The following is a 19,675-nucleotide window of genomic DNA, read 5'->3' as shown; positions in this document are numbered from 1 at the left end:
GATACAGGTCGAATATGGGCAAAAAAATCGGAATTGGGTCACTACAGGCTGCAGTGTGAACGTAGCCTAAGACTCGAACCCAAGATGGCGGTATTGTGGACTGAGGCCTACAAACATGGTTTGCGTGCACTACCTCTGTGCCACCGCCGCGCCCAACTTGTACATTGTTTAACACTTTAGAGTGCCATACCATGAAAAAGACTTTTCCTACCGCTTTAGCATAGAATAAAGCAAGAAGTTTTAAGTAAGAAGTTTTATTTTACTGTGCAGAACTTGCTGACAATCTGCCAAAGACAGGATCTTTGTATCGTCTTTAAGGCACATTTTTGTTTAGTGCTTTTCTATGTTCTTGCGTAGACTTGTCAGTTTTACTTTCTTCTTTGTCCTTAATCCTAATAAAACAGATTTTATGGTAGAAAATGCACTTTATCTGATTGATACTGTTAGTAGTAGCTTCTTAAGTTAAAATGTAGATTTATTGTTGTTGTGCAAAGGAGTCTTAGACAAACGGTCTTTGCAAACTTAATACGAATTGCACTTGACATAACCTGACAAAAATCACAGAAAATGAATAAAATATCTTTGGAAATGACCTAAATGCTCTTCTGTTTTCATTAGGCACTTTGTTTTTTTATAAAATTCAATAAAATCTTGACCACGGAAAAAAAAAAGTGTGATGAATTAGGTGATACAGTAATTTATTCCTTCTTACAGCATTAAAAAAATAAAGTTCAGTTTATGAATTCATTGCTGTGACTTTTCACAACAACGCTCAAAGTGCTTGTCAGTAAAGTTAATATTTTATAACTACATGACATAGAGGTAGTTTTTATTCATTGTTGTTGTTCTTTGTCCAGTGTTACAACTCAGGCATTAAAAGTCATTTTATGATTATATGGCATTGCATTGATTGCTATTGCATTTTTTTTATGATTAAAGATTGACTGACTGAGGATTTTCAACGGCCAATGCGGATCTTTGGGTTTCAGGGTGCCAATGCACATTTCTTTGCTTATGATCTCTACACAGATAACTAAATATTTCACATATGTTTAATATGATTAGGACCTGAAGCAAATCAGTATTTTTTTTCTCTTTGCAAGATTCACAAGCAATATAGCTCCTTTCTTCAAGTTATTAATACTGCTTTACTTAAAGGAACGTTTCCTATCTCCCAATTTAATATATAAGCCTCTGATAGATAAGAATGAAGATGTGATAAATAAAGTGTGTATTAAAAGTCAGAATAATATCCAGTTTGGCTTCTTGTGTGATCTGCTAATATTGTACTGACAAAAATAACAAGCCTTGAAAGATACCATTATTTTATTAGGGCCACTGATCACATCTATCACTGCCTAGTGTAAAAATCCTGTTTAACCCACAATTGAACTGATATGCTCCGCTGTGGCCGATGCTCATTATCTTCCAAAGCTGGAAAAACTGACCTTCGTATTCTTAACCCAGTATGGGTTTAGTTGTTTTTGCAGTATATCGATCACTGTTATACTATTGCTGGACTCATCCCTGCTCAGAAACATGCAGTGTGTGTTTAACATGCGGCGGAAGCGACAAAAGCATGCTGGAACCTGAGACTATATTGGTCCATCTTAAAAAAAAGAGACCAGGATTTCCACCACACTGCTCTTTTCTGAAACAAAACTGGGGTACACAATGCCAAATGTATGCTAACAGCAAGAAAACTAAAGGCCCCTGTTGATGTTTTTCCCACTTTTACAGCCAGCCATAAAGTAAAGCCAAGTTTAGGGCAGCACTTTAGTATGTAACTGTAATGTGATATTATTGTTAAATATTTATATGGCAGTAATCAATAAATAAACACGTATTTTCTATCGTCTTTTTTTTCCAATCCTCATGGTGTCTCCACAATGCTCTGTGTGCTTTTGCACCTTGGTCACAAAATTCTATATCAAGTGAAGTAACAGGCCATCTCATTGGCCAATTACATCACTAGCAAGAATGCATGGGAATTAAGATATTAGCCCGGCAGATTTTGCATCCAAGAAGTTCTAGGTGACTGCAACATCGTCAACATTTGTTGCGTGGCTTACAGAGCCGTTTTACTTTCAGGTTGTACCAGAGTTTCACCTTGAGACAAACAACAGCAGGCAATGCGAGGTAAATGTAAAGCGTTTGTTCAACGAGGAATGCATTGTCAGCAAATTCAAAGCTCCTTCAAAACACAGGAGCACAAGCTGTCGAAGGTTTTTCAGCAGTTGTGAAAATTCTTTTCTTATAAAAAAAAAACAGTATTACAAAAACTTGTTTAAGCCTAAGAATGTGCAGCCATGAAAACTGTTATTACAGGACTATTTATACATAATTTATTTATTTTAGTAGTTAGTATTGCAACAATGACATTGATTCTGATTCATTCATATTTATTTCAGCAAAGCTGTTTGGAAATTGCTCCACCTGGGTTCCTTGAACAAATACAAACGATCCTCCCCATACATAAATATTCAGGAATTCTGTGCATTTAGCCTCCCCCTCCTCCTTCCCCACATCCATACGTATGAATGGACGGATGTATTTAGATAGGAGGGATTGAGACAACTAAGTAGAATGGAAATAAAATTGCAATGTTAAAACAATTTAATGGCACAAGGAACTGGACAGCAACAATGGATTTTGTGGTTGTGCATATTTAGTTGCTTTCATTCATATATTCCATCTATTTACAATTAATTTAATCACTCAATTATTTTTAATATCTTCTTTCACAACAACATTTAGTGTAACTGAGACTGACCTCCCCCCCATGCGGTTTCATCCTATAAATAAAAACATTCATAGAACCAGCTCAGCAGCCTTTAGGCGCCATCATGAACAGTTGCTCAGGGCCGTGCGCGCAGATTGTGAGCCGCACCTGTCGCTTCCACAGCCCTCTACATCTGCTCGAACTGCTCTCCAAAAAAAAAAAAAAAAAGAAAAAAACCCACGCAGCTGGTGCTCCTCGTGGAGCAGGTGACAGAATAAACGAAAAGCTATTTCCTCACACGCTTTTAAGCGACGCGGGCCTGGTAAAGGCGACAAGCGCGGCACGAAAGGAAGGAGAATGAAAGAGGAACGAGAGGAGCAATAGGAGCGCACATGATCAACTGACGGGGCCGGGTTGTTTGTCGTTTCACAGCTAGGGTGGGATTTTTTCTAGCAATGCATGTCAGCTTTGGTCGATAATAATAATATTTTTTTAAAAAAGCGTTCCTACCTGGTTGCAAATACACAAAAAAAACGAAACTTGGGAGAAGTGCGCGTTACGCATGTGCGATATCCCACCACACATAGCCGTCATTTCTAAACCTGCATAGCTTTCCTTCAGATTGATGATAACTACATAATATCTTGTGAATATCGTTAACGGTGGCACCGCATACGCACCTCCAGAGCACTTGGCACCTCGCGACGCCAACGATGGGTCCGTGGCCCGCGTGGACAGCTCCGCTCTGTGCTCGCGCGTCATATTTCCCTTCCGTGGGGAGCCCAAATATAACACAGAAGCCCACAAGGTGCTGTACCCCTCGTGAGCTCACCCTCATGTGACCGATCCAGCTCAGGGCGATGGAGAGGGGGGGGGGGGGGGCTACCGTGGAGGGCTGCTGCTGTGGGTGGGGAGTTTCACCGTGAAACTTTCTGCGCGTGTTCCTACAGATTTAGGGAGCTGCGGACCCAGGAAGAGGAGGAGGCGGGGGTGTTCAAATTGGCAGCCACCTGCTTGTTTTTCTCTTTTCTTTTTTTGTCTGTTTAACCGCCTCTTTACAGCACCAGATATAAATCTGGCCACTCTTATTTCTCTGTATCTCGGCACATTTTGGTCAAATACATCTAAAATAAATCACGAAATATTACGTTTTTGCAAATGCTTTCTATTAATCCATCATTGTTTTTTTTTTTTGTTTTTTTGTTTTTTTTTCTCAAAGTAAGCAATATCACAAATGGACCGAAAATGCCTTGTGAACACGTTCAGTCATGTGACACCAAATGGGGTGGGTGGATTATACCACAACTTCCTTATCAAGGTCCTCTTTATACAGATCATACTAAAACCAGGAAATCGACCTATGAGCGATGCACTCCAGGCCGGGTGGCTAAAGTAACCCGAGGATGTGACATTTGCAATCCGGTAAATTGGCTGATTGTGTTACCGTAATTACTCAAAGGGGAGCAGTTGCTTGTTGCAGGTGCATGCTGCTACACCCACTGAACAGAGTGGGTGTAGCAGCATGGTCTCAGCGTGGTCTCACATCTTGCAATCTTTGCGCATCATATTAAACTTTGAAAATTAGCCAGAATGTCAGCTAAAACGTGGCCTCTGCAGTACACATTTATGAAAGAAGACAACTTTTTCAAGGGAAGTGGTCAGCTAGTTTGGAAATAAACACCTCCAGCAGGTTAGTTGCTTTCACTTTTTGCTGCCACTGGCTACATATGACTCATTGCTGACAGAAATTCAATCATTTTGGCTAACAACCTCTAAAAAAACCCAGCAATACCAATCATGAAACACAACTATACATTTAATAGAAGAATGATCTGCCTTTGTAGTTTCCACTTGTCAAAAAATAAAATAAAAGAATAATAAACAATACCAGATCATCTGAAGCAATGGCACATTGGAGTTTGCTTTTCTAACTTCCAGTATCAGCTGGCTGTGCTGTAGTGATAACACACCTGAGCTTGCATGTAAACAGGAATAAGTAGAGATTCAGTTTCAGCACATGTTTTATGTTAAGATTTGGTGGCACTAGTGGCTTTTATTTATTAGTAGCTTAGCAGGGACAAGTGCAGAGAGAGAATGGGATGAGATGCAACAAATGGCCCCAGCTCAGGCCACAGATATTACAAATATGTAATGTTCTTTGCTATTTGTTCTTTAAAGCCACGCAATTAAAAATATTTGAATTCACCAAGCTAATAAGAACATTTCACTTAAACATCCAAGACTGAGAGATGCAAAAAGCATCTATTAGCACCTTTTTCTTTTTTTGCGAACATTCTGGCAACCTGAGTAAATACATGGGTTTTGAATGTTTTTTATTAGTCTACTGGACATTGTAGTGTCATTAGGTTGCACCATGGATTGATGCGTGGCACTGCTGCCTTCTCAGCCAGAAGGTTCTGGGTTCAAATCCAAGCTGGCTCCTTTCTGTGTGGAGTTCCCTAGCGTTTCCGATACATACATGGGTTTTCCAAGTACTCTGATTTGATCCAGTACTTTAAAAACATGTATGTTATGTTAACCTGTGAGTACGATGTGCTGTGTTGGTGTTTTGATGAACAGGGGACCAGTTAATGGTTTACCCTGCCTCTTGTTTGCCATTATGCCCCAGCCCTTCGCTCCATTACCCTCAACCAGATTAAGTTGGTATATAGACCATGAATGGTTAGATGGACGTTGGTTAAAATTAGACCTTAATCCCTGTGTGTCCTAAAAAGCCTGAAAAAAATCAAACGAAGGTTCTCAGTTTGAGTGGTCTGGAGGGGGGACACACAGTGGTATATTTATTTAACACTGCTGCTTTGAGGAAAGTACATCCTGGGCTTGAATCCCAGCCACGGCCTTTGGCCTTTACCTGAGAGGGTTTGCATGTTCCTTCCATGTATGCATGGATTCTCTCTGGTGTCCTACCACCACCCAAAAACATTTGAGTTAGATTAGTTGGTCTGGACATAATATATATGATTTGCATTTCAGAATTTGTTTAAAACTAAACTAACCAAAACAGTTGTTCAATAGCACTTTTGCATTAATTTAGAGTCTATTTTTTTTAAAGAAATAATAAAAGAAAAATGGATGACTTATTCTGTTAGTCGAGGTGTAATTTATTTCTGAACCAAATAAAAACACGCTCCTGTTTTCACATCTCTTCTCAAATATTTTAAAACTAAACAGAAACTGAAATGGTGAATGATGTCAGATGAGGGAACACTCGGACAAATTCCTCTTGGCTAAGAAAAGGTTCACATCATTCTTATCTTTGCTGAAGAGTAACCCAACAAGATTTTATTCTAGTGACTGAACAGCCCTTCTCGTCTAGTAACTCTGGGGTTTCTTGCTGGCTGTAGTTAAGGACCGTAAACTGTGTCATGAAATTTTAACTTTGACTCCATCTTGGCATTTCTGTGAACTCAGCGAAGTGAGATGACACAGTTACCTCTCCTACAACCCGGTAACACCAGAGATATGCATCAGGAACAGAAAACTCAGTGAATCTTTGTTGTAAAAGGGAGAAATTCTTCATTTTAAACCTGAACAAAATACACTTTACATTAATCAAGAAAGGAGAAACAGTCTAGAGCTGTTGTTAATAACCTGTTGTTAACATGTATATGTGTGTAATTGCAAAGCAGTACTAACGCTGTTTCTGATGAAACCAGATTTTTTTTCTTCGATGATACACTTTCCAACATTTGGTGTTGGGAAGTGTCTCAGGAAGAAAATGGGTTACATGGTGGTGCAGTACTTTGGCACTGCTCCCTCGCAGCTAGAAGGTCCTGGGTTTCAATCCGAGCCGGGTCCTTTCCGCGTGAATATGTTGTCTTAATGACGTCTGGCTTCCTCCCACTGTACAAACTCGTGCATGTAAGGTTAACCTGAAGCTCTGTGTTTCATCTTCCGTGCGATGGTCTACCAACCAGGGTCCAGCCCAACTTTTGTCCATGCTGGAGGTAGGGACCAGCCTCTGTCTTTGTTCCCATTCATCCATTGTCTTCTGCTTATCCATGATCAAGTTACGGGTGTAAACAAAAGGGAAAGCCAGAGATCCCTCAGCACAGCAATATAGTCCAGATAAGTCTGAGGGGATCAGAAGGCGTTACCAGGCCACTGGATTCTGGGTCTGCATCCAGTGGAATGTGCCCAAAAGAATCCTTAATTGCCTCACCTGACTCTGGGCTTTATTTTGACGATCTTCTCTGCTAGCAGAGCTCCTTACCATATCTGTGCAACTTAGCAGTCAATCTACAGTGGATAATGTTAGCTGCTTGTATCATTATCTTGTTTTTGTGGTCATGATCTTTACAGGTGATGGTCCAACAGTTGGAAGATTAGAGCTTTTTTTTGGCTCTATTTCTTGCTTTGACCATTAGCAGAACTGCAAACGAAGCTAATGTCAATCTATCCATGCTGTTGCCTCAAGGCCCTCATGAGCAAGTTCCCAAACACTCAAACTCCTTCCCTGGATCCCAAAGAAGACCCCCAGAGGGAACAGCTCACCCTTTTCTGCTTCAGAGACATGGCCTTAGACTTTAGAGGAGCTATGTTAAAGAAACCAACAGAACCACATCATCTGCAAAAAGCAAAAGTGAGTCCCTGAGGTACTTAAATCAATCAGCCTTCTCTCCGTGACAACGCCTTGAGATTATATGAACACAACAAACAGGAGTGGAGACCAGAATCCAACCGGCCCTGGGAGCAAGCTTGACTTTGTGCCGAGGAGGTAGACAGAGCTCTTTTACTGGGCATACACGGATCGGATGGCCTTTTGAACCACCTTTGGTAACTCATACTTCCCGTAGCACTCCCTAAAAAAAATGCCTCGAGGGACACAGACATAACTCTTCTCCTCTTTGTAATTGTAGTCTTTTGTTTAATAGCCAGGATTAAATACACAAACTACAGTACTCAAGGGCTGGTGTCCTACAACTTTAGGATGACTCGCCACTTCAACCCAGCTAAATCAAGCAAATCATCTGTATATTATGCTATTGGACATATCTGTAAAACTCTATTCATAGTAATATCCACCTGTGTATTATATTCGGTACATATCCAGCTGTAAATTTAGTTCACAATACTAGTTATCTATATATACATATCTGTACATATCTGTAAAACTCTATTTATAGTAATATCCACCTGTGTATTATATTAGGTACATATCCAGCTGTAAATTTAGTTCACAATACTAGTTATCTATATATACATATCTGTACACATCTGTAAAACTCTATTTATAGTAATATCCACCTGTATATTATATTCGGTACATATCCAGCTGTAAATTTAGTTCACAATACTAGTTATCTATATATTATACTCATAGGACAAATCTATCAGTAAAATTCTGTTTATAATAGTATTAATTTCCATATTTATTCAGTAATAACCCACATCCTGTATGGAACCATTGTTTATCCTGCACTTGCTGCTATTGCACTTCTGGTTAGACCTAAACTGCATTTCGTTGCCTTGTACCTGTACCTGTGTAATGACAATAAAGGTGAATCTAATCTAATCTAATCTAAAACCATAAGGAGGATACTTGAGTGTATGCTGAGGAAGTAATCCGGTCACTACGTTCAGGTGTGTTGGAGAAAGACACATAAAAGTCGCAGGACGCCATCTCCTGAGGACTAGGGTTTTAGGACTACCACAGGTGCTTATCTATGATCAGAGAAATATTGCGTTCTAAACGTCTTACATTTGAAACCGTTTGTGTGGTAAGCGCTGGTTTGGGTTTAACTAAGAAGCCTTGATATTTGTCATCAGTCAAGACTTTCAGCACTTTCAGAAATCAGTGATCGATTCCTTCCATCGTCCCACACGGCCGCCTCAGCAGCATGAGTTACAATCAGAATTTTAGCAAAGACTGGGCGGCTTCACCACAGCCTAATGTGAACAACCAAAAAAAACAAAAAAACAAAAACAAAGCACAACAAGACAAACACACCTCACACCTACAGTACTCCCCCACCCACCCACCGCCACACACAGCGATAAAAACATACAGGTGGGCAGACTCTGAAACAAGACTTACCCCCCCATGCAACAATCAGAGTCGGTCTTACCAGCAGTTCAGGAAGCAGCGATGAGAAAGTTAACAATTTAACACTTTAATTGTTTCAAAGACTCCCATGAGAGACGGATAATCAACCACTCCATTGACAAACTGGCAGGTGCAAAGAAAGTGGATATTTTCTCTGGTGTTTTTGCCACAGCTTGCTCAGTGTACAGTCAAACTGAATGTTGGTTTACAGAATTACTATTCGTCTCTGACCCCAGGTTGTCTGAAGGGGCGAAGGGCATGCCTATAGGCTACAACTCACAAACCGATCATCTGAAAATCTGTTTATGTTGCATGGCTACATACGCAATAACACACAGGACTGAGATAGACTCTGTGTGCAATAGTGTCAAAAAAAAAACGAAGTTGCTTCCATGCAACTGCAAATCGTCTGTTTATTTAGTGACCTGCAGCAAATTTTAATTTCTTGATGAGATTGCTACATCTCACACACACGCTTTGCAGGTTTTGCATTTTGTAAACTGTTCACTCTGAGACCTACAGGGGCTGTTTGTTGTTTTCACCGTTTGCTTGCTGAACGCTTCTCATCCCCTCCATTCACACACCTCTGTTTCACAGGGTTGTCTACAGTTAAAGGTCTAGTTCGCATTTTGAATGTCTTCAGTATATCTAAAAAAAAAAAAAAAAGAAACTCCACCAGCACCAGTTGAGGAAATGTAGTGCAGGTGCTTTAGATCTGTTTCAAGGTCCAAACGCAGCATCTCTAACTGAGCAACAAGCGAAAGTAACGCGCAGCTCTGCAAGTCACTTACCTCACTTACGCCAAAGCATCCGAGTAAACATTTCCTGGACACCCACATTAAAACAAAAATACATAATAATTAAAAAAATAAAAATCTATCTTCATCAGTGTCAAAGCAGTGCAGGCGGATGGATGCCTCCTGATCTGGCAAAACGCACATCAGCACATTTCCTACAAGTAGGAGTCCAATCTGGTCCAGTTGCGTGACAGACGCCCAGGTACGTCGAGCCGCACACACTATAAATCGACGCCGTGGGGAGATGACGGTATCGCTCCGCCTGTGGTGATGATGGAGCCTGCGCTACAGACTCGCCGCCACCGGCAGCAGCAGCAGCAGCAGCAGTGTGGAGGGCTGCACTGGCGCGGATCCGCCGCTGCTGTGGCCGCCGCTGCGCAGCTACGCATCATCCATGCACCCCCCGCCGCCGCCGCCGCCGCCGCGCCTGCGGATGAGACTGCTGCTGTTTGCGGGTTCCTGCTGCGCGGATGGATGATGGTGCGCAACTGTCGGACGGGCACTACTTTCATGTGGTGAGCAAGGATAAAAGATATGCACAGGGGCAAGCCGGAACAAGCCGCTTTTCGAGGCGTGGGCTTGCATGTTTTTAAAGGAACAGACCGAGAGGCAGAGCAGCAGCAGAAGCAGAAGGGGGAGGGGGGGTTGGGTGGGGGATGCGCTTTGACAAGCGCGCATGTGAAGGAGGAAGTTCAATACCAAAAAAAAAAAAAAAACAAAAAAAAAAAAAACTGCGTGCTTTTTTTAAGAGAGCTGTTCAGGGAAGTAGATAAGCCGGAAGAAAAATTGCATTCTGTGCTTAGATCTGTATCCACTGGCCTTTTGTTCAGCAGCCTGAACAAAGCATCCTCGGGCCGTCTGCAGGTCCTAGACGGTGCTGCAAGGCTTCCGGCAAAATCACCAAAAGTTTTCTTCTATCTCTCCCCTCCTTGTCCAGCTACACTGATTTCCAATTCACTTCAGCGTGCATTAAAGGATCTTGGTGCTTACTTATGAGACTTTGCACGGACAGGCACCGGCATCCATCGTAGAACCTTCAAATCCAAACATCCACGCTCTGAGCTCATTGGACCAGGGCGTGCTGGTTGTACCACTTGCAATGAAAATGAAAACAAAAGTTGATACAGCCTAAATAACAGTAGCATCAAGACCATGGAGCTCACTTCCCTTGACTTTGACTCTTTTGAGTTTAAAAAAATAAATTAAAAAGTCATAAATATGTTTTTGACTATGGACACTGAAATTTACTGTAATTTACTGCAATTTACCGTGATTTTCCAAGCTGTATGCAAACGAAATTTCATTCTGTGCGCACTCTGTGCATGCAGAATGACAAATAAAGTTGTCTAAGCCTAAGTCATATATATATATATATATATATATATATATATATATATATATATATATATATATATATATATATATATATATATATATATATATATATATATATATAGATGCCCAGGACATCAGCAAACCAAGTTGTATTCGTTTACACCACCGGGGAACCCCGGAAGCACTTGAATTGTCACATAAGTCAGGTTTACAAACATCTGTGCATCACATCTGTATTGCTGATACAAAAGGAGCATTGAATACGATAACTGCCATGCTTCGATTACTATTGATTATACCTAAGGGGAGACAGTATACGCCCCACACTGTGGGGTCTAACCATACAGCTTGATTGAAGAAGCACATATAGATGGGATCTTTCTGCTTTTTATGCCAGCAAGGAGTTTAGGAGTGTTTGGAGGGCTGGCCTGATAGAAGCCTCTTGCAAATTCCGGCAAGCAAACTAAAAAAAAAAAAGCCATAAATAAATCAATGATCACATTACATTACATGCACTTACAAATTGTGCAACCGATTGAAGCTCGTCCTTTAATTATTAAATTGACTTTTTTTAAAAAACATCATATAAGTACATAAGATTTGTGTGGCTAGGATGCGCCATTGTCTGAAAGTGTAAAAGAAGCAAAAGGTGGTTTAAACCACAAGTCATTAACACTTCCGATCCTCTTTCATCACTGTACATTTAGTTCAATGCAAACATATTTTATTAATGACGTGTAATCATACAGGTTTCAGGAAAGCGTTGTAGATGCTGATGGCTGTGGGCCGGAAGGAGCTCCTGCAGCGGTCTGTCTCACAGCGCACCTTCAGAAGCCTCTGACTGAAGACAGCAATCTGATGCTCAGGGTTGTCCATTATGTTATTCACGTTATCAAAACAGACTTATACAAGATGTGCATCATTTTCTTGGAAACACTGAAGCTTCTCAAAGAAGGACAGGCCACTTTGCCTCTTTTTGCAGATGGCCTCGCTGCTGCATCCCCAGTCCAGTCTGTCGTGCATGTAAACACTGAGGCATCTGTACTCTTCCACCACCTCCACTTCTTCTCCCAGGGTGGAAATAGTGTTTGACCTGTTCCTGTTTCTCTTAAAACCCCACAATCATCTCCATTGTTTTGGTTGACATTCGAGACACAAAGATGATTGTTTCCAAGCCACGCAACAAAGCGCTCCACCAGCTCCCATATGCAGTTGGTATGCAGGAACATGCAAAACTATTCACACCCCTTGAGCATTTTTACATTTTTTTGTCAGTTTAAAAACACAAAACTCGATTCTTTAATCGGGATTGTATGTGAGAGACCAAAACAAAGCATGTATAGTTGTGGCAGAGGAAGGAAAGTCCTTTTCTAGTGATTCCTTTTTAACAAATTAAAATACCAGATATGAGGTGTGCATTTATAGTCGCCCCACCTGCTGAGTCAATATTTTTTGCTTAAGCAGATTGTGCTACGATTACAACTGCAAGTGATTTGGTCAATGTGTCCACCGGCTTTGCTCCTCCAGAAGCTGAAATCTTTTCCCAATTCCTGAATAGCTTCTTGAATATCAATCTCTGTGGCTCCCCCCAGAGTGATTCTTAGCTGCTTTGGTGATTAGCGCTGAGGACAGTTGGTTACAATAGAGTTTATTTAGGTGCACCAAACTAAAAAGGTCAAAATGAAAATGCATGCCGCACTTTTCAGATTTTTATTTCTTTTAGAAAGTCAAGATAAAGCACATTTAAGTTTGTAGTGTAATTCTAGAAAAGGCTTTGAACACATCTGAACAGTTCTCCCAGGCTTTTCATCAATATGACTGCATTTCTTGTTCCTCCTCCATTTCTCATCAAAAAACATGGTTGCCTCCAAAAAAATGTACAGATCCCGCCTGTTCGTGTGTGTTGCTCTGTTGTTGTGCATGTCCGTGAAGACGTCTGACCCACTTCTGGCAGACGGTGGTGTTCTAAAGAAGACCTGACATCAATGGAACAAACCAGATGATTACGTTTCTCTCGTTTCCCACGAAAAAAAAATAAAAAAAAAGCCCTGCCGTGCATTCCTGTTTGGGTGCACACGCGTAACAGAGAGCCATTGGCGTCTTAGATGCCCAGCGGCTACGGCTGTGTTCAGTGAGGTGAGAGACAAAGACATTTCTGGGTCAAAAGGATAAGCGAGACATGAAAAGAGACATGTGAAAGGAAAGAAAACGGGCCAGAGAGCGAGGAAAGCCTCCCAGCCGTTTAACTTCGGCATCATGCTTAGCGTTGTATCAGAGGGGTCAAAAGGAGAATCAAGGCCTTTTAAGCCCGTTTACACAGACAAGGCGAAATTACTTCCTAAGGTCTTAATGTTTTGGGATTGCATCATTTTTATGAAGCATATGTAGCTCCTATTGGGTATAAATAATATTCAGATAAATGCGTCTGCAGATGAGCAACAAAGATGGTGTAACACATGTATCATGATCAGGTAAAAATCTACACAATTCTTCGGCCTTGTGCAAGAACTTATAGAGAGGCCTTTAGTTAAACTGATGCTTCTGTTCCTAAACTTTGACTTTGAATGTTGGTGGAACATATGACATGTTGATGTCAGATGAAGTTTGAGTGTCATAATTAAAAAAAAAAAGAGGGAGGGGATTGACCATCTGATCTTGTGTTTGCGTGGTAACCACTGCTCCACCGTGCATATTTTGATCTTTATGCAGGGCGTTTGCATGTCATTCCATTCATTTAAAGTGATGATGGTCAAACTTCTGCCTCTTGGGACAAAATCAGCAAGCTGAAAGCACTCATGCTCCATAGAAAGTTGAAGCATGAGTGCTTTCCCCCCTTTGACAAACAGTAAAGTAAGAATCCAGAGGTGGGTAATTTTTTTTTCTCTCGGATGCAACCAAGTCTGCTTTTGAATAAAAGTCGCTGGTTGTTTGTGCTCTTACTTTCCATTCATTTAAAATGAAAGCAAATTTTTTTAAATCAATTTCAAGGTGTGATTAAATGTGAATAACACCTTGTTGCGCATAATTGCTCTACAAAATCTCCTTAAATGTACCTTGTATGTATAATGACAAATAAAGCACCTTATCGTTATTCTTATCTTAACCAGAATCCTTATTCACAATGAAAATCTTACATTGTGAATTACATTTATTTCACAATGTAAGATTGTGAATTACATTGTGAAGATGTAACTTTTGGACACTTTGGATTTAAAGTGTACGATAGATATTCTTAACAAAACTAATCTTTTGCTGCATTTTACTGTGGATAAATATTGAAAATATTTCACGTCAATTCAGAGATATCACAAAATGCAAACGCGTCAAGACATCAAGTTTTATTAGAACGACAGGGATGGTGTACAAATTATAATTGTATTTCTGCATTGGGGATAAGAAATGTGCGGCTTGAATAAGTAAGATGTTCTTCTAAGATATCAAGCACAGAGATACATTTTTTTTAATTCCCACTCATTCTGAACAGAGACAGACAGCAAAACATTTTCAACAACAATTGGCTATCTGACGCAGAAAAACTTCAATGACATGAGGCCCACTACCTAATATAGCATTCAACATTTATATTTTTCTATTCAAAGAAAAAAAAAGTAATATTAAATGAAGCCATTCCAATTTTCCCAAATGTAAACCAGCAATAATCCCACTTTGATCCTAACTTTCTCCACCCTCTGCTTGAGCTATCGTTCCACTTTGGCCATTTCTTTCTCCGTCTCGGCCTCGCAAACCTGATTTGCACGTCGGGTCCAGAGCGTACTTGCATCCCGTGTGCACGTGCAGGTGTTCTTGCAGTGACCCCTTCTGGAGGAACACTTCGTGGCACAGCGGGCACCTGAAGGGCTTGGCGTCGGGGTGGACGCGCACGTGGCGGCTGAGTTTGCTCTTGTGGGGAAAGCCCTCCCCGCAGACCAAACAGGAGTACTGCCTGTGCTCCTTCAGGTGGCCCACGTAGCTCTCCAGGCGCTGGAAGACTTTGTCGCACCTCCTGCACAGGTACGGCCTCTGAGCCAGGACGGCGTGTGAGGCCTCCGGCGCGTCTCCTGCCGTCTTTGCCGGGTGCGCTCCCGAGAGGGCAGAGGTTTCAGAAGCTGTCGGCTCTCCGCCACGTTCCTGTTGGGCTTGGAGTGCAGCGGCGTTTTTCTCTGGTTTTTCCCCCTGCTCTACCTGTTTCTGTCGTTTCTGGCCGACGTCCACCGGCTGTGCGCGAGCCGAGTTACTTCCGATCTCAAAAGGCGGGAAGGCGGCGAGGTCTTGGAAAACCCTCTCCTTGAGAGCCGCTGCGGGGTTTCCTCCACCTTCCTCTGACTCAAAGGTGTCAAGATCTAATCCCCGATCCCCTGACGACTCCTTTGTAGGTCTCACGAACTTCCTGTCCTCTACGGTCTCTCCGGTGTGTTCGCTGCGCACCTCAGATTCTTGGCTGCCCCCACACATTGCCCGACCAAGAACCGCTCCCCCTACCTTTGTCTTATCTTCCTGGATGCTGGTGCCGGGCTGGACCACATCCTTTTCCCTACCATCGACGACACTGGAAACCAGCCAGTTTCTGTACGGCTGCTGGTGCTCGGTCTCCTCGGAGCGTCTTGCAGGTTCGCCCGAAAACTTGGCCGAATGTTTGAGGTACTGCGACACGGCTTGAGTGCATCTATCCACCACCTCGCTCATCTGGAGGACGCTGGCTGCAGTCAGGTAGGTGATCAGTTCTGCCACAGGTACCTGCACAGAAGAATAAGAAGAAAGAAAAAGGAAAGCACGAAAACACAAAATTCCAGCTGCAGTATTTTAAACATCGACATAAGACCATCGACTTTGACAGCCCGGTTGAAGAAAAGCATTCACGCAGCGTGATGCTGCCACCAGCAGGCCAGATCATAGGGGATGGTGTGTTCAGGGCACTATAAACAATAATGGAAGGCCGTCAACTCTGATCACATTTTTTTGTCCCTGTTTGAAAAAATAAAAGCATCCCCACAGCATGATGCTGCTACCACCACGTTTCACCCTGAGGGTGGTGTATGGAAGAAGCTAGAAACACTGAAATATCAGCATGAACACCTCATTTGTCAAGCACAGTGGAGGAGAGAGGATGGTTTAAGCCGGGATTTAGTCTATTTTTTCACTGCCAAGGAATGGAGTATGTGCCACTTGCAGTAACTGAGTCAAACACATGGTTCTCTGCACATCAGAGTACTCTAAATTTAATGAAAACGGGGATTAGCTTCATCTGAAATGTGGTCCAGCAAGCAGTCAGCATTGTTTAAAGGGGAGTTTACCCACACATGTAAAAATTTGTTATCTTATTCTGTTTCATCTGTTGTTTTTTTTCCCCTTGGATTCTGTTTGTTTTAGGCTGTCATTCAAAACATGTTCTGAATAAAGATAAAGATATTGTATGCAGTTGTACTGTAACAGTGTCTTAGAAGCAGGGAAAATGTTAAAGACAGCACAAACGGCTTAACCTGACGCCGCCAGATAGATTTGCTTCGCATATCCATCTGGAAACCTTCCGTTGAAGTAATTTTGGGAAGGGGCGAAAATACTGGTTAGCTGATTGGCCTATGTTGGTGATAGACGGGCCAAATAAACCAATCAGATCAACGAAGCATATGACGTACTCGTCAACATGCTTCGTCACTCGTCGCTCAGTTACGAGCGACGACGAAAACACAACCACAAGCCAAGCTACTCTTGCTGCTGCAGGTAAAGGCTCGTTAGCTCAGCAAAGAAATACTCTGTAATTCCGATAAAACTTGCTCAATAGCCACGCTAATGCTAGTTTCATCGGCTGAAGCCGCCATGTTCTTTAGACTGAACTGTCGCGCTTCTCGTTGCGTCACACCTCAACCCGCCTCAAAGCCAATGCTGATTGGACGTTCGTTTGGTGAACTGCTCCAAATTTTCTTTAACGGAGAGTATCCAGACTGATCTGCGAGTGAAACCTTGAAAGCTCGCGAGATCAGGATGGTCTCACGAGGCTACAAACGGCTCTCCTGGAACCTAAATAAACTATGATTGTTATAAAAAATAAATAAATAAATAAAGGGGAGTTTACCAAAGTTCCTCCCCACCAATGTGACAGGCTGATAAAGTCACACAGGGAATGACTACTTCCGGTTATTGCCGCCAAAGGTGGCTCTGTTTTTTTCCCCTATGACTTTGTATCTGTTTGCTGAGTATTTTTACCTCGAGGAGCCCGGTGTAGCAGGACAGCAGCAGCGTCTTGGCGACTCTCACGCAGGAAACTACGGCCAGGCTCATCTCCGCCTGCTCTCCGTGGAGCAGGAACTGATCGCGCAGGAAGTCGGAGGAGGCCGCAAGTACCACCCTGTGACCACGGAAGTGGACAGACGGGCCAGAGGAGGCGTTTGCGCTCCCGAGGATGAGTGTGACGTCGCAGAAGCGATGCTCTTCTCTCAGAGCGTTCATCTTGTACAGGACGGAGTCCCCGTGGGCCCGCAGGTTGAAGCGCAGCGTGTCAGAGCAACTTGACATGGTGATCGTTCTTTGCTTAGAAATAACAGTGGAATCACAGCTTTATTACTGTTTAAAGATCATCTGTTGTGAGTCAAAATGTTCTCTTTCTATTCCAACTGTATCTTTAAATACAAGCATCTGTTTTCCACAGCTTTGCAGCGGTTTATCTACTCCTTTTGGTGGATCACAACCGTGAACTTCAGTGTATTGGTTTGGGATTTTTAATGTCTTCTGTAGGCTATAACAGGGGTTTATAATCAATTTCCCCTTCTACTCAGTCTTATTGAAGACAAAAAAACCTTCCCTACAGCATTATGCTGCCATCACCATGTTTTATCATGAAAAAGGTGCATTCAGACACATCAGCGTCCACACATGTGGAGATAACAAGTTAAAAGTTGATTTCATCTGGCCAGAGAAACATAATTGCTGCGGCCTCTACACGACTCCTTCATGGCTTTCTTCTTGTCCCCCTCCAATAAAGGCCAGGTTTGTGGAGCGCATTGCTAAAAAAAAAGGTTCTCCTTCCACCAGATTTTCCAACTCAGGCTTTTGGTCACTGCAGCTTCTCCAGGGTTTCCAATGGCTTCTTAGCTGCTTTGCTGATTAATGTTCTGCTTGACCGGCCCTTATGTTTATTTTGATGGTAATGTCTTAGAAACCTTTGCATTTGTTGCCTTAAGGGGTGCTACATGTGCACACGGCATCTTTTAGAATCATATGTAAAAGAAAAAGTTGGAAAATTCTGCACTACTTTTAACATCCCGTTAAACTATAACTCCACAAAACGTGGAAAAAGTGGCAACAATACTTTTACAAAACTTGCATGGAAAAAAAAGTGTGCTAATGACTCAGGTTTGACACTGGGGTTCATACGATTAACGAAAAAGGCTAAATACAATAATCAGATACATGACTTTTTTTTAAAAAAAAAAGCATGCAGCCCCACCTTAGTCTGCAGGATGATCCAGACACAGTACGTGACCAAACGCGCTTCTTCAACTTTATTGGTAGAAAAGGGAACTTAGTGACTTTCAGTTGTCTACTTCTCTGATTTGATGCGGTTTAAAAACGGCCCAGAACTGGAAGGTGTCGCTAATGGTCCCCACGTGCAAGAGGAAGAGACGCATCTCCCACCATTGATGAGTCGGACTGTCTCTGCGTCCTTCCGATGCATCTGCTCCGTACTGCAGAGACTCTGAGCGACTCTGAGCTCCTTAACTCTTTCATTGCTTCTGGGATGGCCGGGCCGCTGTTTTCCTGGAGCGAGCTGGCGGAGGATGCGTGCAGTACCACATGTCAGCCGCATGGTGGTGGTGTTGCTCAAGTTACAACATATTACTCACATCTCAGTTTAGTTTTAAAAACGTATATTAATTGAAATAAATTTATAATTTTCTGTTGTAATTCTAAACACAAAACAATAAGCTTCTTTTGTGTGGTCAGAAACAATTGAGCACAAGTCAAAGTTTCATTCGGCCTAATCTTACCTTTGTGTTTAAAAAAAGAGAAATGCATAAAGTCAGACGCAAAGACGAAACAGGAAAGTTAAAATTGGCTTGTCTTTATCATGCAGCTAGACGGCCAGGCATGTGATTGCCTAATAATCAAGCACTGTGACTGTAGGGGACGCTGTTATTTCCTACCTCAAAGGTAATGTGCCTCAAAGCAAAGAGATAAAACTTTAATTTTGAGTCTTATATATGGGTTCAACTGTGTGTCTCATTGAAACATTTTTAACTTTTTAAGTGTGATTCAATCCTCTACTCTAATATCTAGTTTTAAAATGTAGTGTACCCTTATCTTTAGTGGAATTATTATTTTTTTTCTATTAATATTATTAATCTGGTTTTCATGAATTTTTCTCTCTCTTTGTCTAACTTAGTTGAAGCTTTAACCTTGTTGATTTGAGCTAGTTTTAGTTTTGGTTTCTGCCTTTGCCACACAGTAGGTCTAGGTTTCCGTTTCCTTCGCTCAGTTTTCAGCCCAGCTTCCACATTTTGTGTTTGCAAGTTTTGTGTTTGTTTCTTCGTAACTGTCCCAGTGGGTCTTGCTATTAGTTTGCCATTCATTGAACTCTGTAAAAAATAATTAAATAAATAATCTCCTTTCCAGCACATAGACTTATAGCACATAAATGAGTTCTCTGTTCAACTGCTTCCCTTTTTTGGCCTCAAACCATCCTGTGATGCTCAATTTAAAAAAACAAGAGCAGCACAGCATTCTTTCACATGACCTCACCAGAACCAACATGATCTTTGG

The 19,675-nt window shown here is 41.8% G+C and overlaps 2 protein-coding genes across 4 annotated transcripts in view; both read right to left on the bottom strand.

Moving 5' to 3' along the window:
- The window catches only part of rc3h2 (ring finger and CCCH-type domains 2), a 38,002-nt gene extending 27,845 nt beyond the window's left edge, over positions 1 to 10,157 (bottom strand). For 2 of the 3 annotated variants that reach the window (XM_021320763.2, XM_012871133.3), the window contains exon 1: positions 3,403 to 3,561. The gene's annotated coding sequence lies outside the window, so the exon portion shown is untranslated. Of the gene's footprint in view, positions 1 to 3,402; positions 3,562 to 9,580 lie in introns of those variants that run through there. The other variant, XM_021320764.2, reaches the window with a different exon arrangement.
- Positions 10,158 to 14,244: 4,087 nt separating this feature from the next.
- On the bottom strand, positions 14,245 to 18,668 carry LOC105932099 (zinc finger and BTB domain-containing protein 26-like). Its single transcript, XM_036133928.1, has 3 exons — positions 18,363 to 18,668; positions 17,123 to 17,441; positions 14,245 to 15,655 (listed from the first exon to the last, which is right to left on the bottom strand). Exons 2-3 carry the CDS (start codon positions 17,429 to 17,431, stop codon positions 14,594 to 14,596), a joined length of 1,371 nt encoding a protein of 456 aa, XP_035989821.1. The 5' UTR covers positions 17,432 to 17,441; positions 18,363 to 18,668; the 3' UTR covers positions 14,245 to 14,593.
- Between the last annotated feature and the right edge of the window lie 1,007 nt (positions 18,669 to 19,675).

This window comes from Fundulus heteroclitus, unplaced genomic scaffold (assembly GCF_011125445.2).
Source record: "Fundulus heteroclitus isolate FHET01 unplaced genomic scaffold, MU-UCD_Fhet_4.1 scaffold_70, whole genome shotgun sequence".
Classification (NCBI taxonomy): Eukaryota; Metazoa; Chordata; class Actinopteri; order Cyprinodontiformes; family Fundulidae; genus Fundulus; species Fundulus heteroclitus.
The sequence above is the reverse complement of the archived record's forward strand: the minus strand, read 5'-3'. Positions and strand labels throughout refer to the sequence as shown.